General features: G+C 46.5%; 1 protein-coding gene across 1 annotated transcript in view; it reads right to left on the bottom strand.

Moving 5' to 3' along the window:
- LOC139253699 (contactin-associated protein-like 5) overlaps nucleotides 1-24,375 on the bottom strand; it is a 1,150,822-nt gene that overhangs the window by 516,125 nt on the left and 610,322 nt on the right. Inside the window, exons 9-10 of the mRNA XM_070873518.1 lie at nucleotides 3,191-3,340; nucleotides 1,935-2,106 (exon numbers count right to left, since the gene is read on the bottom strand). Of these exons, the coding sequence (XP_070729619.1) occupies nucleotides 1,935-2,106; nucleotides 3,191-3,340 (322 nt within the window). The remainder of the gene's footprint in view (nucleotides 1-1,934; nucleotides 2,107-3,190; nucleotides 3,341-24,375) is intronic.

Raw genomic sequence — 24,375 nt, 5'->3', positions numbered from 1 at the left:
GGAAGTTCGTGTCTGACTAACTTGATTGAATTTTTTGAGGAGGTGACCAGGAGGGTCGATGAGGGCAGTGCATATGATGTAGTGTATATGGATTTTAGCAAAGCTTTTGATAAGATCTCACATGGTCATGAAAGTAAAAGCCCGTGGGATCCAGGGCAAAGTGGAAAGTTGGTTCCAAAGTTGGCTCAGAGGCAGGAAGCAATGGGTTATGGTTGATGGGTGTTTTTGTGACTGGAAGGCTGGAAGGGGTTCCACGGGGCTCAGTGCTGGGTCCCTTACTTTTTGTGGTATATATCAATGACTTGGATTTGAATGTTGCAGGTATGATTAAGGTGTTTGCAGATGACACTAAATAGGCCGTGTGGTTGATAATGAAGAAGAAAGCTGCGGACTGCAGGAAGATATCAATGTTCTGGTCAGGTGGCAAATGGAATTCAATCTGGATAAGTGTGAGGTAATGCATTTGGGGAGGTCTAACAAGGCAAGGGAATAAACATTAAATAGTACGGCACTGAAAAGTGTAGAGGAACAAAAGGACCTTGGAGTGCAGGTCCCTGAAGGTAGCAGGCCAGGTAGAAAAGGTGGTCAAGAAGGCAGATGGAATACTTGCCTTTATTAGTCGAGGCATGGAATACAAGAGCAAGGAGGTCATGCTTGAACTGTATAAAACACTGGTTAGGCTGCCGCTGGAGTACTGCATGCAGTTCAGGTCACCACATTACAGGAAAGATATGATTGCACTGGAAAGGGGGCAGAGGAGATTTACAAGAATGTTGCGTAGACTGGAGAATTTTGGCTATGAGGAAAGATTGAGCCTGTTTTCTTTGGAACAGCGGAGGCTGAGGGGAGACCTGATTGAGGTGTATAAAATTATGAGGGGCCTCGATAAAGTGAATAGGAAGGACCTGTTTCTCTTGGTAGAGGGGTCAACAACCAGGGGAAAAGATTTAAAGTAATTGGGGAGAGGTTGAGAGGAGATAAGAGGGAAAATTTCTTCATCCAGAGGGTGGTGAGGGTCTGGAACTCACTGCCTAAAAGGGTGGTAGAGGCAGAAACCCTCGCCACATTAAAAAAATACTTAGATGTGCACTTAAAGTGCCGTAAGCTACAGGGCTACAGACCAAGAGCTGGAAAGTTGGATAAAGCTGGATAGCTCTTAGTCGGCCGGTGCGGATATGCTGGGCCGAAATGGCCTCCTTCCATGCTGTAAATTTCTATGATTCTACGAAATGAAGCAGAGCGGGTTCGTAGGGGGCTTAAAGGGGACTGGAGATTTCTATCCAGGAACTTTTTGGTGACATGTCAGATCGCCATTGTAAGTGATACACAATCCCAACTATTTTATACCAGTTTTGCTCCATAGTTGCCTCAAAACAGATGCTAATGCAGAGGAAAAGACTGCTCCCTATCTTATATTAATCACCTTTCAAGCTCATTCTGGTCCACATTGAAATATTACACTTGGTCCATCCATTTTGGCATCGGAAGCAGTCCGCTTGTTTCCTTGCCTTTCCCTAATAGGCATCAAATGTTTTTTGCATTAAGCAATCTTTCTTTCTATCTATACTTCGGGAAAAAAGCAAAAGGGGACTGGGGTGACTTGAACAGGTCTTGCAAATGCCTGGCACAGGCACGAAGGGCCGAATGGCATCTTTCTGTGCTCTGTGATTCTATGATCCTACATCTACACACATCTCAGAGTTGACTTCAGTCTGTGGCAAAACAAATTTAAATCATAGAGGAGAAAAACTGACTTATTATATTAGAAAAAAAATTCAATAAAAGCAAAAAATTCCTATCGTATGTTTTTGGTATATAGTGGGGTAAGTGACAACATAATCCTTGAGGGACCAAGCTGCTTTCGGATGAGGTTTGCATTCAAATTTTAAATAATAACGTTTTAACATAATTATCGAATATAAAATTGGAAATACCTGTCCATGATACCACACAAGTCTATTTGTAAGTCACTGAAGTTGCCTTGCAAGCCTTGTTGCACCAGGATGAGATTGGCCGGCTGGTTGTCAATCGAGAAAAGTCGCATGCAGCCTTGAAAGGGACCAATGGTGTTTGAACAGTCGGCCTCAATGACACTTCCAGGGCAGCCTTTGAAACACAGCATGCAAAAAAGTGTTTAAAATAAGAAGGCAACAGCTGAGCGTGACATTAATTGAACACCAAACTGAACAAATAGACATCTATATTGGAGCGTTGAAGCATTGATGATTCTATATCTACAAAAAATAATTCTCTCTCTTCCTAAAGAGATTGAGTAGAATGGGCCAATATTCTCTAGAGTTTAGAAGAATAAGAAGTGATCTCAACGAAACGTATAAAATTCTTAGAGAGCTTTTCAGGGTAGGTGCTGATGGGCTGGTTCCCCTGGCTGGAGAGTCTCAAACCAGGGGTCACAGAATCAGAATAAGGGGTCGGCCATTTAGGACTGAGATGAGTAGAAATTTATTCACTCAGAGGGTGGTGAATCTTTGGATTTATTTACCCCAGAGCGTTGTGGATGCTCAGTTATTGAGTATATTCAAGACAGAGATCGATAGATTTTTGGACTCTCGGTGAATCAAGGGATATCAAGGGCGGGAAAGTGGAGTTGGGGTAGAAGATCAGCCATGACCTTATTGAATGAAGGAGCAGGTGCGAGGGGCCGTGTGGCCAAATCCTGCACCTATTTCTTAAACTTCTAATGTTCTAACCTTCGCTGTCAAGAGAGGGAACTTGCCAACCCTCATGGATTATCCTGGTGCCTCTAGACATTAAAAATTACAAGCAAAACTGGGAGAAAAATCATAGCAGGAACAATCAGAGATGGGGGAAACAAGGTTGTTTGGCTGAAGGTCAAGGATCATCCAATCGGGTAGCAAAGAGTCTAGTCACGTTCCAAATGGTCTTGGGAAGGCGGCGCATCACCAGGAAGGGCTTGTCGGCTGACCAATGGCAGGAGCCGGTGGGAGGCTAGAGATCATGTGATGAAATCTCCAGGATTACACCCAACCAGAGTTGGCAACCCTACGTCAAGACTGTGACACGTTGGAATTGATTGTTCTGACCGACTCTGCAGAGTACATCACTGAACGTATGACGAGAAGCAAGCTCAGGACTGGGTGGGCGTGTTACGCGATAACGGTGGGCCAGCTGCTCCATAAAAAGGTCAGTTATGCAAATGAACGGGTCCCACCTCCAAAATAATAGCTGCTCCCCGAGTACATCTGCGTCCGCGTGGCCGAGTGAGCAGTCGCGGCAGCTTCGCCGTTCAACTTGACGCTGACGCGATTCCGTTTGGCACTCAGGTGAACGGCGTGCCACTGTCCATCGTTCAGATTGAAGCCTGTGACGGTAACAACACAAGAGGTCAATGAGTCTCGCTAGAGGAAGTTCATCTGGTTTCTTGACCTGGGATGGCTGTGCCAGAAATACTTGTGCAGGTTTAAAATGGAATCTTGGCCTTTATTGCAAAGGGGATGGAGTATAAAAGCAGGGAAGTCTTACTACAGTTATACAGCGTATTGGTGAGGCCACACCTGGAATACTGCGTGCAGTTTTGGTTTCCATATTTACGAAAGGATATACTTGCTGTGGAGGCAGTTCAGAGATGGTTCACTCGGTTGATTCCGGAGATGAGGGGGTTGACTTATGAGGAAAGGTTGAGTAGGTTGGGCCTCTATTCATTGGAATTCAGAAGATTGAGAGGCGATCTTATCGAAACGTATAAGATTATGAGAGGGCTTGACTAGATGGATGCGGAGAGTACGGGCCCAAGTTTCGGGCCGCGCCTAAAACGGCTCGTTTGTCGCGCCAGAAAGTGCGCCTAAAAAAAAACTCACCTATTCTCCGGCTCCCTGCAGGTCCTCTGCAGCTGGGCGCGCCGCAGCACGAGCTGTGGGGGGCGGAGCCAGGTCCCTGCGCTGAAAGCAGTGCCGGGACCTCTGCACATGCGCGCTACGGTGGGCGCGCATGTGCAGTAGCTCCAGGCGCCCAAAACTGTGTGGGAGGGGCCCGAAGCACGCAGCCCCTAGCCCTGGCCGAATGGCCTCACTGGGGCTGCGTGGATAAGGCTCCTCCCACCCGACCGGACCCGTCCCGACCCGACCTCCGCTCCCCCCCACCCCCCCCCGGGCCTCCGCGACTCTCTCTCCCCGCCCCCCCCGGACCTCCGCGACTCTCTCTCCCCCCTCTCGACCTCCGCGACTCTCTTCCCCCCCCCCCCAACTCTCCCCCCCCCGACCTCCGCGACTCTTCTCCCCGACCTCCGCGACTCTTCCCCCCCGCCCCCGACCTCCGTGACCCCTCCCCCTGAGACCCGACGCCACCTACCTGTAAATCCAGCCTGAGGTCTTGGGCCCGGCCACTCAGCCTCCTTCTCTACCTTGCCCCCCCACCCCTCTCTCCCTTGCCCCCCGCTTCCCCCCGCCTTCACTCCCTCCCTCCTCTCTCCCTCCCTCCTCTCTCCTTCCCCCCCTCCATCCTTTCTCCCTTCCCCCCTTCCCCCCTTCACTCCCTCCCTCCTCCCCTCCCTCCATCCGCTCCCCTTCTCACCCCCTTCTCCCCCCCTCCTTCTCCCCCCCTTCTCCACCCTCCTTCTCCCCCCTCCCCCCTTCTCCTCGCCCCTCCTCTCCTCCTCCCCCCCCCACACCCCTCCTCCTCCTCCCACCACCTCCTCCCCACCCCACCCCCCTCTACCCCCACCCCACCCCCCTGTACCTCCTACCTCCCTCCTCCTTCCTCCCCCCTTCCTCACCTTCCCACCTTCTCCCCCTCCCTCCCTCCCCACCCCCTTCTCCCCCCACCCCCCTTCTCCCACCCAACCCCTTCTCCCACCCCCTCCTCCCTCTCCCCCACCCCCTCCCAACCCCCCTTCTCCCCCTCCCCCCCTCCCCTTCTCCCCCTCCCCTCGCTGTCAGAAACACAGACACTGACAAACAGAGAGTGAGGGACACACACACACAGACAGACCGAGAGATAGAGACACTGTCAGAGACACACTGGGGGGGGCTGTCCCAGCTGTTGGAGGACTCCCGGTGCTGCAGTCGGTAAGTAGAAAATGTTTTATTTATTAATTTTTTTTTAAATGTATTTTTTATTAATTTTTTTTGATTGATTTATTTGTTGATTTATTGATGTATTTATCATTTATTATTGATGATGGCTCTTTATTTGTAAAACTGAAGTGTTTAATGTTTGTAAACTACCCTTTAAACTGCCCCCCCCGCCATTCCCTTCGCCTGATTTGTAACCTACGCCTGATTTTCTAAAGTGTAGATAAGGTTTTTTTAAACGTACAAAAATCTTCACTTACTCCATTCTAAGTTAGTTTGGAGTAAGTTTTCACTGCTGAAACTTTCAAAACAGGCGTAAGTGGCCGGACATGTCCCCTTTTGAAAAAAAAATTCTGTTTCAAAGTGAAACTGTTCTAACTGACTAGAACTGGAGCAAACTAAATGCCGAGAATTCAAATTTCTAAGATACTCCATTCTAAACCAGTTGCTCCAAAAAAACAGGAGCAACTCAGGCCGAAACTTGGCCCCGATGTTTCCACTGATAGGGGAGACTAGAACTAGAGGGCATAATCTTAGAATAAGGGGCCGCCCATTTAAAACTGAGATGAGGAGAAATTTCTTCTCTCAGAGGGTTGTAAATCTGTGGAATTCGTTGCCTGAGAGAGCTGTGGAAGCTGGGACATTGAATAAATTTAAGACAAAAATAGAAGAGTCTTAACCGATAAGTGAATAGGGGGTTATGGGAGTGGGCAGGGAAATGGACCTGAGACCATGATCGGATCAGCCATGATCATATTAAATGGCGGAGCAAGCTCAAGGGGCTGTATGGCCTACTCCTGCTCCTATTTCTTATATTCTTATGTAAATAACTAGCAAAAGCATCAGAGGGGAGATGAGGTGCAGTCGTTTTTTTATCACAGCGAGTTATGATCTGGATCGCACTGCTTGAAATGGCGGTGGAAGAAAGGTTCAGGAGTGACTTTCAAAAGTGAATTAGATAAATACTTGAAAAGGAAAAATAAATTGCAGGAAGATAGGGAAAGAGCGGGAGGTGGTGGGACTAATTGGATAACTTTTTCAAAGAGCTGTCACAGGCAAATGGCCTCCTGCTGTGCTGTAAAATTAATTCATTCTGCAAAGGATTAGACACCTTCAATTGATATGGTGAAGCCAAAGAGCAATCAGCCGTGGCTGCAAGATAGGATATATGTCACCCGCTGGTGCCAATAATTGAGAATCGGCTTTTTAACATCCTTTCGCAGTTGCTTTTTGATAATACAAAACTTCTCTTTTTGCTATTCGAACTGATGATACGGTACAGTTCCCCCGGTGCTAGCGACACTCCAGGACATCGCTATCCACCATGACTCAGTGCTAGCACCCTCGCCTCTATGTCAAACGTTTTTGGGTTCACGTCCCACTCCAGAGACTTAAGCCCATTATCTAGGCTGCGTCACTGGTGTGATGCCTCACCTGCCGCCAAGAAGAATGATGAGTATTCATCCTTGGAGGGCATCAAATATGAACCCGATCTACCCATTCAAACACACACACACACACACACACACACACACACTTTACCAGTGCTGCACTGTTGGAGGTGCCGTCTTTCAGATGAGATGTTAAACCGAGGCACCGTCTGCCCTCTCAGGTAGATGTAAAAGATCCCATGGTGCTATTTTGAAGAAGGGCAGAGGGGTTCTCCCCGGTGTCCTGCCCAATATTTATCCCTCAATCAACATAACAGAAACAGATGATCTGGTCATTATCACGTTGCTTAGTAACATGCATGAGAGTCAGGATGTGAGGTAGCAGTCAAAGAGGAAGTGAGCAAATTGGAAATTTGCACAGCCTGAGCCAATGAGGAACACTCTCGTTTTACAATTCACAACATAGTACAAGGTATAGCTTTAATAATGACTATAAAGTCAGATGGTTGTGGTTTCAAGTCCCACTCCAAGGGCTTGAGCACAAACAAAATCTAGGCTGGCACTCCAGTGCCGTGCTGAGGGAGTGCTGCACTGTCGGAGGTGCCGTCTTTCAGATGAGACGTTAAACCGAGGCCCCGTTGGCCCTCTCAGGTGGATGTAAATGATCCTTTGGCACTATTTCGAAGAAGAGCAGGGGAGTGCTCCCCGGTGTCGTGGCCCATATTTATCCCTCAATCACATAACAAAAAAATAGATTATCTGGTCATTATCACATTGCTGTCTGTGGGAGCTTGCTGTGCGCAAGTTGGCTGCCGCGTTTCCCACAGTACAAAGGTGACGACACTGCAAAAGTACTTCATTGGCTGTAAAGCACTTTGAGACCTCCGGTGGATGTGAAAGGTGCTATATAAATGCAAGTCTGTCTTTTTCTTTTTAGATAGTAACCAGGATTGGAAACCTTGACTGACTTTTTAATTCTCTCCTTGGTGATGTTGAAGCCAATTGGCGTGTGGCAACGACTGACCATGACGACATTAGCTACCTCACCACAAACCTGGGATCTGCTGGTTGGTGAAGCTCAGTTTCACATCGGGTACTACATCTGCCACCTCAGGGGAACGACGCGACACGTATTGCTTTAAATGATGACGAGCGAGGAGCAATAATAATTAAAATTACAGCTGACTGGAATTTCCATCAGTTAGCATGAGAAAAGTCTCTTTATAAAAAATGTCAAAATACAACTTAGATTCACAAATTTAGCAGGACACGAAGGAGTATAAATTCATCTCAAGCGGTAGCAATTAATGGGCATTAGAGAATCGGCAGTCCATTTCTCATGCCGTCGGAGTTCTTTTTGATTGAAGTTAATATGAAAAAAATTAGGTGGCGCGCAAGACATACTGCAGATTTTCTATCACCTACATTATATGCCGGCCCCTGACAATTTTAAACCCCAAAATATTCTCCAAATATAGCTCTTCATTTTTATTTATTCATTCATGGGATATGGGCATCGTTGGGAAGGCCAGATTTATTGCCCGTCCCTAATTGCCCGTTGAGAAGGTGGTGGTGAGCTGCGTTCTTGAACCGCTGCAGACCGTGCGGTAAAGATACCGTTAGAGAGGGAATTCCAGGATTTTGACCTAGCGATGATGAAGGAATGGCCGATATATTTACAAGGCTGTATGGTGTGTGACTTGGAAGGGAACTTAGAGGTGGTGGTATTCCCATGCGCCTGCTGCCCTTGTCCTTCGAGGTGGTAGCACTCAAATTCTCCTATTCTCTCATTTGGTAAACTTGCCATATTTCTCATGTGTCAGATTAGCTTAGTTGGTAGCTCTCTTGCCTCTGATCAAAAGCTTTAAGGCCCACTCTAAGACTTGAGTACATAATGTCAACTTCATACTTCCATAATATTCATGGTTACTTTTGCTGGCACCAATTTTATTTCATTTTATAATGTCTGCAAGCTTGTAATGTTTGTCGCTCCACAGTGTAGATGTGGACATATTGTGTACTGTAAGTGCAGGGTTAATAATAAACAGAACCAGGCAGATTTCTGGAGGTTTCCGAGAGAGCTGCCTGCCATGTAAGGAGCTGTGTGTGCTGTGCTTTGTGAATATATCACATTTGGCGATTGAGATGGGATTTTTCAGATGATTTAAAGCTTAAATTTTGTTGGTGAAGGATTCAGCCAGCCAACAGAGATACTTCTGAAGTTTCTGTCTTTGGAAAAAAGCTACAAAATACGAGGTAAAATCCAGCACATGGTGTGAACAGCTAGAGATTAAAATCGCAGCACCCACAGGTGTAATGGGACATTTAGGGGAATATAGACACGACCGGGAACATTTTAAAGCGTATGTGGATCAGCTAGAAATGTATTTCAGTGCATATAACATAATTGAAGTTCCAGACAATGCAGTCCAGAACCGGGCTGTGTTGGAAAGTAAGAAAGCGATCTTCTTATCGGAGGCGGGTTCGGCATTGTACGAAACACTTGTAAATCTGCTTGTGCCTGATGAGCCAAAGGACACAACGATTAAAGAGATTTTAATGAAGCTGGAGCAGCACTATAACCCCAAACCGTTAGAAATTGCTGAAAGCTATCGTTTCGGGATTCGGAATCAAAAGGCTGATGAATGTATCAGTGATTACATTGTAGCATTAAAAAAGCTATCGATGCACTGTAATTTTGGAAACTTTCAAAACCGAGCATTACGGGATCGTTTTGTTTGTGGGGTGAAAAATGATGCGAACAGAAGGAAGTTATTGATGACGGATGAGTTGGACTTTTGAGATTGTTTGTCGGACAGCGAGGTCGATGGGCATGGCCGAACAATATTCCCGAGAATTAAATAATAATTACGGTCGTCAGTCAACGGAGGTAAATCACCTGCAGGTTCGAGGTAAAAGATGGTGGGGGCCCAAAGTCTCAGAAACTGGAAACTCTAACAGAGCGTCGAAGTCATGCTATAGGTGCATGGGACAACACATTGCTCAAAGTTGTCCATACGTGAAGGCAGAGTGTTTCTTCTGCAGGAAAACTGGGCATCTTGCGAAGACATGCCGACTGAAGGGTAAACCAGCTTCCAAAGCTATGAGTCCAGCGTTCAAAGCTATGAGTAGAAATCCAAAGAGACTACACAGCATGGAAGAACAACAACAGGACGAGGAGATGTTAGAGTTACACATCATCAGGAGCACGAGGTTAACGGACAGCGATTCGGAAAGCATCAAAATCCACATTGATGTTGCGGGATTCAAGATACCAATGGAAATTGGCAAGCGTGCATCCGTGAGTGTAGTACTGGAGTTGCTGTACCTCGACAAATTGCGTGATTTCCAACTGGAGAAATCCAAGATAGAGCTGCGAGGCTACTCGGGAGAGAAAATTCCTGTTGTAGGCCGTATCACCGTACCGGTGAAATATAAAGATCAATTTCAGAACTTGCCTCTAATAGTAGTGAAAGGAGACAAGTCTGCCTTACTAGGAAAAAATTGGTTGAGCTCACTGAAGCTGGATTGGAGTAAGATTTTCTGTGTGGAAGAGAGATTTTCATCAACGGATGAGGTTATCAAGAAGTATCCGAAGGTGTTCTGCGAAACGGGCAGTCTGATCCAAGGCTTCAAGGTGAGTGTCAGGGTACAGAAGGATGCTAGATCGGTTTACTACAAGCCACTTTCCGTACCATATGCACTCAAGGAGAAAGTTGAGCAAGAACTCAAAAGACTAGAGACTGAGAACATTATTTGTAAGATAGATCGATGTAATTGGGCTACACCCATTGTTGTTGTACCTAAGTCCAATGGTAAGGTAAGATTGTGTGGTGATTATAAAGTAACCTTAAACCAGGTTCTAGAGGGTAATGTCCCCAATACATTGCCGAATATAGAAGATTTGTTCACAACACTGACAGGTGGTCAGATCTTCTCAAAACTGGATCTTACGAATGCCTACTTACAGCTTGAACTAGATGAGGAGTCCAAGTCATGTTTGACTATAAATACTCATCTCGGTCTATATCAATTTAATAGGCTACCATTTAGAGTGTGTTCTGCCCCTGCCATATTCCAAGAGGTGATGAACCAGATTTTGCAAGGTATTGAAGGGGTAGTATGTTATTTGGATGACATACTAATTTCAGCACCAAATAGGCAAATTCATAATAACATGTTGAATGAAGTCCTCAAACAGCTAGAGAAGTACAGAGTACAAGTATCTGCTCGTAAGTGTGAGTTATTTAAAAACTCAGTTGAGTACTTAGGGTACAGAGTAGACAAAGATGGTTTACATCTAACCATGGAAAGATTGGATGGAATTAGAAATGCACCCACTCCCAGGAATGTCACTGAACTTGGTTCATTCTTGGGTCTTTTGAACTATTATGGGAAGTTCCTACCAAATTTGGCTACAGTATTACATCCACTGAATGAACTTTTGAAAAAACAGGTCCATTGGAAGTGGTCAAAAGAGTGCGATACAGCATTCAAGGAGTGTAAAAGCAAATTGGTAGAGAGCACCATGTTAGGTCACTATGACATATCTAAGGAGATTTAAGCTAGCATGTCATGCCTCTCCATATGGAGTTGGGGCAGTGATCTCTCGTGTATCACGTAGTGGGGAGGAGAGAACAATTGCTTTTTTGCTTCACGCACTGTCAGGGCCAGTGAGAGTAATTATGCGCAAATTGAAAGGGAAGCTTTGGCATTCATTTTTGGGGTCAAGAAGTTTCACAAATACTTGCATGGTCGTAAGTTTACCATCATTACAGACCATAAGCCCCTAACAGCAATCCTCCATCCAAAATCCCCAGTTCCAACATTCGCTGCAGCCCGAATGCAGAGATGGACTTTGATTTTGTCAGCATATACATGTGATATTGAATACAGACGATCAGCTGATCACAGTAATGCTGATGCAATGTCTAGATTGCCTTCCCCATCACAAGTTACGCCCGATAGGGAAAAAGTGTTTTATTTTTCATACATTGATGAACTGCCAGTCACAGCTGAAGAGATTGGTAGAGCAACCAAACGTGACCCAGTGATGTCAAAGATATATGAGTATATTGCAAATGGATGGCCAAACCAGGTAACAGACAAAGATACACATCCATTCTTCATTTGTAGGAATGAATTATCAGTCGATAAAGATTGTATCATGTGTGGTGCAAGAGTGGTTATACCAAATAAATTCAGGTCCAAATTATTAGGAGACCTCCATGACCAGCTCCTGGGAATATGCTTGACCAAGAGGTTTGCACGCAGTTATTTATGGTGGCCAGGTCTTGATAAAGATATCGAGTAAATCGTGAGTCAGTGTACGACATGTCAATCGGTAAGCAAGCAACCACCACCAGTACCATTACAGCCATGGAAATGGCCTCCCAGGGTGTGGCAAAGGCTACATATTGATTTTGCCAAGTTAGAAGGAAAACAATTGTTCATTATGATTGATAGCCATTCGAAGTGGGTTGAGGTGTTTCCAATGTGGAAAATAACAACAAGTAAAACATTGGATATTTTACGAAAATTATTTTCTTCATTTGGCCGCCCTGAAAAGATTGTTAGATTGTTTCGGATAATGGACCACAATTTCATTCAGAAGTATTTGCACAATTCACGAGCAAAAATGGTGTGTAACATACCAAGGTTCCACCATAACATCCTGCTTCGAATGGTACAGCAGAGCGCACTGTACAAATTGTAAAACGTGCCCTCATAAAATAAATGTTAGATCCAAATCCAAGGAAACGACAGTTTTCATTGGATCACAAATTTGCTAATTTTTTGATTACATATCGAAATACTCCTCATACAACTACTGGTAGAACACCAGCAGAGTTGTTTCTCAAACGACAGCCTCGAACCAGATTCTCGTTGTTAAAGCCAAATTTGGCACAGTCCGTAGAAGAGACACAATTAAGACAGAAAGAGAATCATGACAGAGGTAGAGTAAAAGAGAGGAGTGTGAAATTGTGTGTGTAAACCAGAAGGTGAGAATGAAGAACCATCACCATAAATGGTTAAAGTGGTTACCAGGAAGAGTGGTGAAGATATGTGGTCCTCGCACATATTTGGAAAAGATGTTTGATAATGGACAGGTTAGGTTTGTTCATATTGCACATATTTTACCTTCAGACATGGAAGGAGTTGAAGATGGGAATGATTCAATTATTTCTGACTCATCAGCTAGTTTTGATACAGCAGTAGCAAATCCTAAATCCAATGTACTGGAAACAAATCCAGGAGAGAATCAGAATGAAAGCCTGAGTCCGAGTCAGGAAAACAAAGAGCCTGAAGTTAGAGTGAGTCCAAATGAAAATCAAGGAAATTCCGTGGAAGAAAACATTCCTCAGGATGAGCCTCGAATGAGTGTGAAATCGACTCCATGTTTGGAAGATTCTGTTCGAAAGCGAAGGTATCCTCTTCGAAACAGAAAACAAGTGGTAAAGTTAAATTTGTAAATATGAAAAAAAAAGTTTATATCATGTGTTATGTATAATCATGAAAGTTATGTATGATGTTTGTTGCAATAAATTCTTCATTAAGGAGGGAGAAGTGTAATGTCTGTAAGCTTGTAATGTTTGTAGCGCCACACCATGAATGTGGACGTATTGTGTACTGCAGGTGCAGAGTTAATAATAAACAGAACCAGGCAGATTTCCGGAGGTTTCCGAGAGAGCTGCCTGCCATATTAGGAGCTGTGTGTGCTTTGCTCTGTGAATATATCACACATTTCCAATTTCTTTTTGAACTGAATTCGTATTCTTAAAATGTCATGGTGGGATTTGAACACCATCTATGGATTATTAGTCCACTAACATAAGCATTACACTACTAAATTGAATAAATCAGAGTATTGAAATGCTGCGAAGTACAGTGGAATAGAGATATTGGCAACTGAGGATTTTTATATTCAGTGGTGCGAGCTTTACACTTGTTTGTAACACCATGGGGCCGAATTTGTGCATTGCCCCAGTTGGGGACGCTCACCTTTCCAAGGCAGGGCATTCTGCACCCGGCGCAGAGATCCCGCCCCGGAAGCAAAATTGGGTTTACTGCCCCTGACAGGAAGTGGAGTGCAATGTCGTGCGGTCCACTTCCTCTCGGGGCAGTCTCGGGGGCCATTAGCAGCGTTGGAGCTCTCTCCGCGTGGCGCTGACGCACTCCACGGGCCGTCCCCTTCTCTTAAAGGGGAGGGACGCTGCGAGCTCTGCACGGCTCTTGATGGACCTCCACTCGGCCACTGGGGATGCGTGGTGCCGTGGCCGCAGCCCGGCACGGAAACCGATCGCAACGCGGACCCTTGCGAAATCGGTAGTGAAAGGCCCGACCGTTACGTCGGCAAAGGAAATGGCGGCGCGCAAATTGCCTTTACGTTTTGCCCCGCGAGCAAAGTGCGGCTTGGTCCGCGACCCATGAAGCTAGAGCTGACATTACCCGCGGCAGCCTCATGGGGCACTGCTCAATTTATGCTACACCACCGAATACAAAAATCCTCAGTTGCCAATATCTCTATTCCGCTGTACTTCACAGCATTTCAATACTCTGATTCATTCAATTTGGTAGTGTATTTGTTAGTGGACTAATGATCCACAGATGGTGTTCAAATCCCAGAAAAATTCCCCTGCTGTGCACCTGCCATTAGCCCGGAGGCGCTAACGGCAGGTACACAGGGAAATTTTGTCCCCTTTGTATTAGTATGCATATATTTTGTTCGATAAATACAAGTATATATATATATAAAACATCCATATATAAATATATACATATGTATATATAATTGCTATTTTTCTATGTATATGGACTAGTACATATATATATATATAGTACACACTAGACTTATGAGAGGTTGTTTCCCCTGGTGGTAGACTTTAGAACTAGGGGGCACAGTCTCAGGATAAGGGGTTACCCATTTAAGACAGAGATGAGGAATCATTTCTTCACTCAGAGGGTGGTGAATTTTTGGAATTCTCTGCCCTAAAGGGTTGTGAATGCTTAGTTGTTGATTATATGCAAGGAAGAGATAGATAGATTTTTGGACTCATGGGTGTAATATATATAGCCCCACCCAGTGGACTACTGTGGCATTGCAGCCAGTGCTGTTTACAGGAATAAACAGTTCAGGTCACCTGACAGGCTTCCTGAAGTTATCAGCCATCTTACAGCCTGTGTATTTGTGATGTCGTACTGAAAACATAACAATGGGGAATCAAGGAATATGGGGATCGGATATAAAAGTGGAGTTGAGGTTGAAGATCAGTCAGGAACTTATTGAATGGCAGAGCAGGCTCGAGGGCCATATGGCCTGCTCCTGCCCCTAATTGTTATATTCTTTGATAATATATATAAAACATCTATATAGAGATATGTACACACACTAGTATATATATATATTAGTATATATATACACATACGTATGTAATAAACTTGCATTTATATAGCACCTTTCATGACCTTAGGATGTCCCAAAGTTTTACAGCCAATGAAATACATTTAAAGTGTTGCAATGTAAGAAATGTGGCAGCCAATTGTGCACAACAAGTATACTAGTATTATACCCCATCATGCGATTGTGGAGCTCTTAATCAGACTCTGGAGCACATCATTGAGCATTGCCCTCAGAGGAAATTTGCAGGCAGCCTACAATATATCCACACTGTTACACCGGAAGCTTTGGCCCGGATATCCAACTTAGATACTGACATTTGGTTTGCTTTGCTACTGCCGAATGAAAGAAGAAGACTAGTATACAAAAAGAAAGAATGAAAGAAAGACTTTCATTTGTATAGTGCCTTTCACGACCATCGGATGACCCAAAGCACTTTATAGCCAATGAAGTACTTTTTGAAGCCAATTTGCACTCACCAGTCAATGTGATAATGAACCGATAAACTGTTTTTTTTCTTATGTTGATTAAGGGATAAATATTGGCCCAGGACACCGGGGATAACTCCCCTGCTATATACATACCCTGTACTAGTGTGTATATACTTTGCTATAAACAAGTGTAAAGCTTACACAACTGCATGAAAAACCCTCTGAGCTGCCACTATCTCTCCTTCCACTGTACTTTGCAGCATTCCAATACCCTAATTTGTTCAATTAAAAGATTCCTCGCAGGCACAGTTCAGACGTAAACAATTAAACTGTGAGAGGACCCAAACTTTTCAAGCATTCACAATTCAATTAGCAATTGCTGAAATAGGAGATCCAGTACAATTAGTTTGTTGGTGCAGAATTAAATGCTCGATTGAACGCAGGGACTTTTTCAAAAGTCTGAAACCGAACTTTGCGCAATTTTTAGTCATGTTTGTTTGGAGAAATTGCAGCCAAAGGCAGAAAATATGGAACTGAATTTAATCAGTTAAAATATAATCAAAAAGAACAAGACATGAAGAAATTATACTTTGCCAATGTGTTAATTTAATAAAAAGACAATTGCAATGTAGAATACTGACACCCCTTATGTTCTGGATGCTTACACATGTACACAAGGGATTGACAGGAACATGAGCAATTCAAAGAAATGGAAAGGCTATTAGCATATCTTTGAACAAGACCATACCATTTTCATAGATCAGCCTCAACCATCCAGCTTCTCAGATTGCCCCTTGATTTCTTCTTTGTCTGGCAATGTAACAGCTGCCTCTTTTCTTACTGGATTTATTTACAACATCGCGATCATTCCATTGTAGCATACCCATTCCTAACTAAAACATAAACAACCCCACCACCATTCCGCCATTCTGCACCATCCCTGATTAATATCCAAAACAGAGGCTTAATTTGTCTCCTGTGACACATATTAATAATCTCTTGCACTTTAAAAACTGATCATAAAATGCTATCTTTAAATTACTTTTTGAATGAAACATCCACACAGCCTTATAATGATCTTTTAGCTTATAATTATCATACTCTTTCAGGTTTATTCACCTCCCCTTATAAAACAGAGCATTCCCTCATTGCACAGTCACGAATCTAAATATTTGCCTCTTGAATCTACTTGCGCAATATGCTTCACTGGCCTTCTTCTGGATAACTTATTCCACAACTCTGCAATCATAGGCTGTCCCTCGAAATCAAGAAAGACTTGCTTCCACTCTAAAAGTGAGTTCTCAGGTGACTGAACAGTCTAATACGGGAATTGCAGTCTCTGTCACAGGTGGGTCAGACTGTCGTTGAAGGAAAGGGTGGGTGGGGAGTCTGGTTTACCGTACATTCCTTCCGCTGCCTGCACTTGTTTTCTGCATGCTCTCGGCGACGAGACTCGAGGTGTTCAGAACCCTCCCCGATGCTCTTCCTCCACTTAGGGCGGTCTTTGGCCAGGGACTCCCAGGTGTCGATGGGGACGTTGCACTTTATCAGGGAGGCTTTGAGGGTGTCCTCAAAAGGTTTCCTCTGCCGCCTGCCATGAAAGAGTTCCAAGTAGAGCGCTTGTTTTGGGAGTCTTGTGTCGAGTTTGTGAACAATGTGGCCCGCCCAACGGAGCTGGTCAAGTGTAGTCTGTGCTTCGATGCTGGGGATGTTGGCCTGAGCGAGGACACTAATGTTGGTGTGGCTATCCGCCCAGGGAATTTGCAGGATCTTGTGGAGGCATCGTTGGTGGTAGCAATTTGAGGTGTCTGCTGCATACGGTCCACGTCTCTGAGCCATACAGGAGGGCAGGTATCACTACAGCCCTTTGGCTGAAAATCATTCGCCCAATTTTCATTCTCAGTCCTAACTTATCATTTTGAACCAATAGGATCCAGTAGTTAAGCCCATTACTACAATAAACCGCATCACTGGATCGACAGTGCAAACTCCTCCACTATCGCAATGGCTCAGTTGGGATAAGGTAGTGAGTAGGAAAGTTGTGCAGAGCAGGCCTGTCCCAAGTTCAATCCCCACTTTGTGGCTATGCTATAATTGGCTTCAGCACGTCTTCTTGCGATTATTATGTAGTAGTCTTAATGAAGGGAAAGATTTTGAAACATAATAACATAAGAAATAGGAGCAGCAGACGTCCATTTGGTCCTTCGAGCCTGCTCCACCATTCTGTTGTGTATCTGTAAAGCATGCACTCCCATGTTCCGCCACCAGGGAGCGCATCCCCTGAAGTTCCAAGGATCCCAGCATCCCTTGGGAGCACTGTATATAAGCCGACCCCTAAGGCCTGTTCCTCACTCTGGACTGAGTTCACTGTTACTTTAACCTCCCTGTGTGCAGTCTCATCTGTGTTAGAAACACAATAACTGGCGACGAGTATACGAATCCAACGCAAAGATGCAGCAGACTGTGGGCATCCTGGAGAAGTTCTCGGAGGGTGAGGACTGGGAAGCCTATGTCAAATGGCTAGACCAGTACTTTGTAGCCAACGAGCTGGACGGAGAAGGAAGCGCTGCAAAAAGGAGAGCGGTCCTCCTCACGGTCTGCGGGCCACCGACCTACAGCCTCATGAAGAATCTTCAAGGCTCCAGTGAAACCCACAGATAAGTCGTATGAGGAGCTGTCAACACTGGTTCAGGAGCATCTTAACCCGAGGGAGAATGTGCTGATGGCAAGGTTTCGGTTCTACATGTGCCAGCGATCTGAAGGTCAGGAAATGGCGAGTTACATCGCCGAGCTAAGGCGACTTGCAGAACAGTGTGAGTTTGATGGCTACCTGGAGCAAATCCTCAGAGACTTTTTTGTACTGGGCATTGGCCACGAGACCATCCTACAAAAACTTTTGACTGTAGAGACACTGACCCTCAGCAAGGCCATTGCGATAGCACAGGCGTTTATGTCCACCAGTGATAACACCAAACAAATCTCTCAGCACATAAGTGCTAGCAATGTTCATAAATTAACTGGAACTGTGTTTGCAAGCAGAAATGGACAGGGCAGAAACCATGAGTCTGCAACTATCAGCAGGCCTCAGGTGACCCAGATGACTCAGAGTCCGCAACAAAGGATGAATGCAAGGCAATTCACACATTGTTGGCCTTGTGGAGGCTTCCATTCAGCCTATTCATGCCGCTTCAAAGGGTATGTTTGCAAGAGCTGTGGAATAATGGGGCACTTCCAACGACCTTGCAGACGAGCTGCAAGCTCTGCAAAACCTGCTAACTACCACGTGGCAGAGGAAGACCGGTCCATGGTGGATCAAAGCAATTTTGAGCCTCAGAGAGAGGAGGCAGATGCTGAAGTACATGGGGTGCACACATTTTCGACAAAATGTCAACCTATAATGCTAAACATAAAATTGAATGGCTTACCCGTAGCAATGGAACTGGACACTGGTGCTAGCCAATCCATCATGAGTAAAAAGATGTTTGAGAGACTGTGGTGCAACAAAGTATTCAGACCAGCCCTGAGCCCCATCCACACAAAACTGAGAACATACAGCAAAGAGCTCATCACTGTCCTGGGCAGCGCCATGGTCAATATCACCTACGAGGGCACGGTGCATTAATTGCCACTCTGGATTGTCCCGGGCGATGGCCCCACACTGCTTGGAAGGAGCTGGCTGGGCAAAATCCGCTGGAACTGGGATGACATCCGAGCGCTATCACATGTCGATGAGGTCTCATGTACATAGGTTCTTAACAAATTTCCTTCCCTTTTTTATCCAGACATTGGAAACTTTTCCGGGGCGAAGGTGCGGATTCACTTGGTCCCAGAGGCATGACCCATTCACCACAAGGCGCGGGCAGTACCTCACATGATGATGGAGAGAGTGAAAATCGAGCTGGACAGGCTGCAACGCGAGGGCATCATCTCCCCAGTGGAATTCAGCGAGTGGGCCAGCCCGATTGTTCCAGTACTCAAAAATGATGGCACGGTCAGGATTTGCAGCGATTATAAAGTAACTATTAATCGTTTCTCGCTACCTAAGGCAGACGACCTATTTGCGACGCTGGCAGGAGGCAAGATGTTCACCAAGCTCGACCTGACTTCGGCTACATGATGCAGGAACTGGAGGAGTCTTCGAAGGGCCTCAGTGGCATCAACACGCACAAGGGACTGTTCATCTACAACAGATGCCCGTTTGGAATTTGGTCGGCTGCAGCGATCTTCCAGAGTAACATGGAGAGCCTACTCAAGTCGGTACCATGCACGGTGGTTTTTCAGGACGAAATATTGATCACGGGTCGGGACACCGTCGAGCACCTACAAAACCTGGAGGAGGTCCTCCAGTGACTGGATCGTGTAGGGCTGCGGCTGAAGAGGTCGAAATGTGTCTTCATGGCAACAGAAGTGGAGTTTTTGGGGAGAAAGATCACGGCGGACAGCATTCGGCATTCACATGCCAAGACAGAGGCTATCAGGAACGCGCCCAGGCCAGAACGTCACGGAGCTATGGTCGTTCCTGGGACTCCTCAACTATTTTGGTAACTTCCTACCGGGGTTAAGCACCCTCTTAGAGCCCCTACATGTGTTATGGCTTTAAGGTGAGAAATGGGTATGGGAAAAAAAAAACAAGTAATTGCTTTTGAGAAAGCAAGAAACATTTTACGCTCCAACAAGCTGCTTGTATTGTATAACCCGTGTAAAAGACTTGTGCCAGCATGTGATGTGTCGTCATACGGAGTCGGGTGTGTATTACAATAAGCTAACGTTGTGGTGAAGTTGCACCTGTCGCCTATGCCTCCAGGAGCTTGCCGAAGGCCGAGAGGGCCTACAGCATGATTGAGAAATCGGGGTAAAGAAAATGCATCAGTACATGTTTGGCCTCAAATTTGAGCTGGAAACCGATCACAAGCCCCTCATATCCCTGTTCGCTGAAAACAAGGGGATAAATACGAATGCCTCAGCCTGCATACAAGGGTGGGCACTCGCACTATCAGCGTATAACTATACTATTTGCCACAGGCCAGGCAACAAGAACTGTGCGGATGCTCTCAGTCGGCTACCATTGCCCACCACGGGGGTGGAAATGGCGCAGCCTGCAAACTTGTTGATGGTGACGCAGCCCACAGACTTGTTGATGGTCATGGAAGCGTTTGAAAATAATAAATCACCTGTCACGGCCCGCCAGATTAGGACTTGGACCAGCCAAGGTCCTCTGCTGTCCCTGGTAAAAAACTGTGAACTGCATGGGAGCTGGGCCAGCATCCCCGTTGAAATGCAAGAGCTAATCAAGCCGTTCCAGCGGCGAAAGGACGAGTTGTCCATTGAGGCAGACTGCCTTTTGTGGGGTAACCGCATAGTGCTACCCAAAAAGGGCAGGGAGACGTTCATCTCGGATCTCCACAGCACACACCCGGGTATAGTAATGATGAAAGCGATAGCCAGATCCCACGTGTGGTGGCCCGGTATCGATTCTGAATTAGAGTCCTGTGTACGGCAATGCAGCGTGGGCGCTCAGTTGAGCAACGCGCCCAGAGAGGCACCACTAAGTTTGTGGTCTTGGCCCTCCAGAGCATAGTTGAGGATCCATGTCGACTATGTGGGCCCGTTTGTCGGTAAAATGTTCCTAGTGGTGGTGGATACTTTTTCAAAATGGATTGAATGTGAAATAATGTCGGGAAGCACCGCCACCGCCACCATTGAAAGCCTGAGGGCCATGTTTGCCAACCACGGCCTGCCTGACATACTGGTCCATGACAACGGGCCATGTTTCACCAGTGCCAAATTTAAAGAATTCATGACCCGCAATGGGATCAAACATGTCACCTCAGCCCCGTTTAAACCAACCTCCAATGGGCAGGCAGAGCGGGCAGTACAAACAATCAAACAGAGTCTTAAAGAGAAGGCTCACTCCAAACCCGCCTGTCCCGAGTACTGCTCAGCTACTGCACAAGACCCCACTCGGTCACAAGGGTGCCCCCGGTTGAGCTACTCATGAAAAGAACATTTAAAACCAGACTCTCGCTGGTTCACCCGATTGGGTTCCTAACACAGATAAGGCTGCACACAGGGAGGTTAAAGTAACAGTGACCTCAGTCTTTAATAAGACACTCCGGAGTGAGGAACAGGCCTTAGGGGCCGGCTTATATACAGTGCTTCCAAGGGATGCTGGGATCCCTTGGGACTTCAGGGGATGAGCTCCCTGGTGGTGGAACATGGGAGTGCATGCTTTACAAATACACAACATCACTCCCCCCGCCAATGTCAAAGCGAAAACTATTTACAAGATGAGGCGGTCGGGAGCCTTTCTTTCCCTGGTGGACCGCCTCGGTACAAATGTCTGTTCTGGTGTGTTGGCTGTGCCCTCGCTGGGCTGGCGTGTTGTTGGCCCTGCCAGGCTGCTGGGTGAGCCTGGCCTTGCTGGGCTGTTGGGTGTGATGGGTTCGATTTCCTGGTCTGGGGTGGTGTCGTTCATCCTTTGGGTGTGTGTTGTGGGCTCGATAAAGGTGGTGTCTGCTGTGGGTAGTGCAGGGCAGTCTGTGAACCGCAGCCTCATTTGGTCCAGTTGATTTCTGAAAATTTGTCCATTGTCTAGTTTGACTACTTTCTTTAGCTATCACCGTGCCGCGTTCCACTTGGGACCATGTCCATAGTTTAGCACATACACAGGGTCATTCAGATCAATTTCCCGTGACACAGTGGCGCGGCCCTCCTTTACATTTTGTTGCTGCCACCTGCTCTCTACCTGATCATGCAGGTTGGGGTGAACCAGCGAGAGTCTGGTTTTAAGTGTCCTTTTCATGAGTAGCTCAGCCGGGGGCACGCCTGTGAGCGAGTGGGGTCTCATGCGGTAGCTGAGCAGTACTCGGGACAGGCGGGTTTGGAGTGAGCCTTCTGTGACTTGTTTTAGGCTCTGTTTGATGGTTTGTACTGCCCGCTCTGCCTGCCCATTGGAGGCTGGTTTAAACGGGTGACATGTTTGATCCCATTGCGGGTCATGAATTCTTTAAATTCCGCACTGGTGAAATATGGCCCATTGTCACTGACCAGTGTGTCAGGCAGGCCGTGGGTAGCAAACATGGCCCTCAGGATTTCAATGGTGGCGGTGGCGGTGCTTCCCGACATTATTTCACATTCAATCCATTTTGAAAAAGTATTCGCCACCACCAGGAACATTTTACCGAGAAACGGGCCCGCCCTCAACTGAGCACATACGCTGCATTGCCGTACACAGGACTCTAAGTCAGAGTCGATACCGGGCCACCACACGTGGGACCTGGCTATCACTTTCATCATTACTATACCCGGGTGTGTGCTGTGGAGATCCGAGATAAACGTCTCCCTGCCCTTTTTGGGTAGCACTATGCAGTTACCCCACAACAGGCAGTCTGCCTGAATAGACAACACGTCCTTTCACCACTGGAACAGCTTGATTGGCTCTTGCATTTCAACGGGGATGGAGGCCCAGCTCCCATGCAGTTCACAGTTTTTTACCAGGGACAGCAGAGGATCTTGGCTGGTCCAAGTCCTAATCTGGCGGGCCGTGACAGGTGATTTATTATTTTCAAACGCTTCCATGACCATCAACAAGTCTGCGGGCTGCGCCACCATCAACAAGTTTGCAGGCTGCACCATTTCCACCCCTGTGGTGGGCAATGGTAGCCGACTGAGAGCATCCGCACGGTTCTCGTTGCCTGGCCTGTGGCGGATGGTATCGTTATACGCTGATAGTGCGAGTGCCCACCTTTGTATGCGGGCTGAAGCATTAGTATTTATCCCCTTGTTTTCAGCGAACGGGGATGTGAGGGGCTTGTGATCCGTTTCCAGCTCAAATTTGAGGCCAAACAGGTACTGATGCATTTTCTTTACCTCAATCATGCTGTAGGCCCTCTCGGTCTTCGGCAAGCTCCTGGAAGTATAGGCGACAGGTTGCAACTTCCCCGCAACATTAGCTTGTTGTAATACACACCCGACACCGTACGACGACGTGTCACATGTTAGCACAAGTATTTTAGACGGGTTATACAATACACGCAGCTTGTTGGAGCATAAAATATTTCTGCTTTTCTCAAAAGAAATTACTTGGTATTTCTCCCCGAACCCAGTTCTCACCTTTACGCAATAACACATGTTGGGGCTCTATGAGGGTGCTTAACCCCGGTAGGAAGTTCCAAAATAGTTGAGGAGTCCCAGGAACGACGGCAGCTCCTTGACGTTCTGTGGCCTGGACGTGTTCCTGGTAGCCTCTGTCTTGGTTTCTGTGGGCCGAATGCCATCCGCCGTGATCTTTCTCCCCAAAAACTCCACTTCTGTTGCCATGAAGATGCATTTCGACCTCTTCAACCGCAGCCCTACGCGATCCAGTCGCTGGAGGACCTCCTCCAGGTTTTGTAGGTGCTCGACGGTGTCCCGACCCGTGACCAATATGTCGTCCTGAAAAACCACCGTGCATGGTACCGACTTGAGCAGGCTCTCCATGTTTCTCTGGAAGATTGCTGCAGCCGACCGAATTCCAAACGGGCATCTGTTGTAGATGAATAGTCCCTTGTGCGTGTTGAAGCAGGTGAGGCCCTTGGAAGACCCCTCCAGCTCCTGCATCATGTAGGCCGAAGTCAGGTCGAGCTTGGTGAACGTCTTGCCTCCTGCCAGCGTCGCAAATAGGTCGTCTGCCTTAGGTCGCGGGTATTGGTCCTGTAGCGAGAAACGATCAATAGTTACTTTGCAATCGGCGTAAATCCTGACCGTGCCATTACTTTTGAGTACTGGAACAATCGGGCTGGCCCACTCGCTGAATTCCACTGGGGAGATGATGCCCTCGCATTGCAGCCTATCCAGCTCGATTTCTACTCTCTCCCTCATCATGTGAGGTACCGCTTGTGCCTTGTGGTGAATGGGTCGTGCCTCTGGGTCCAAGTGGATCTGCACCTTCGCCTCGGAAAAATTTCCAATGCCTGGCTCGAAAAGGGAAGGAAATTTGTTAAGAACCTGGGTACATGAGGCCTCATCGACATGTGATAGCGCTCGGATGTCATCCCAGTTCCAGCGGATTTTGCCCAGCCAGCTCCTTCCAAGCAGTGTGGGGCCATCGCCCAGGACAATCCAGAGTG

The sequence above is a fragment of the Pristiophorus japonicus genome, chromosome 3 (genome assembly GCF_044704955.1).
Source record: "Pristiophorus japonicus isolate sPriJap1 chromosome 3, sPriJap1.hap1, whole genome shotgun sequence".
In the NCBI taxonomy this organism is placed as follows: Eukaryota; Metazoa; Chordata; class Chondrichthyes; family Pristiophoridae; genus Pristiophorus; species Pristiophorus japonicus.
This window is presented reverse-complemented; position numbering and strand designations above follow the sequence as displayed.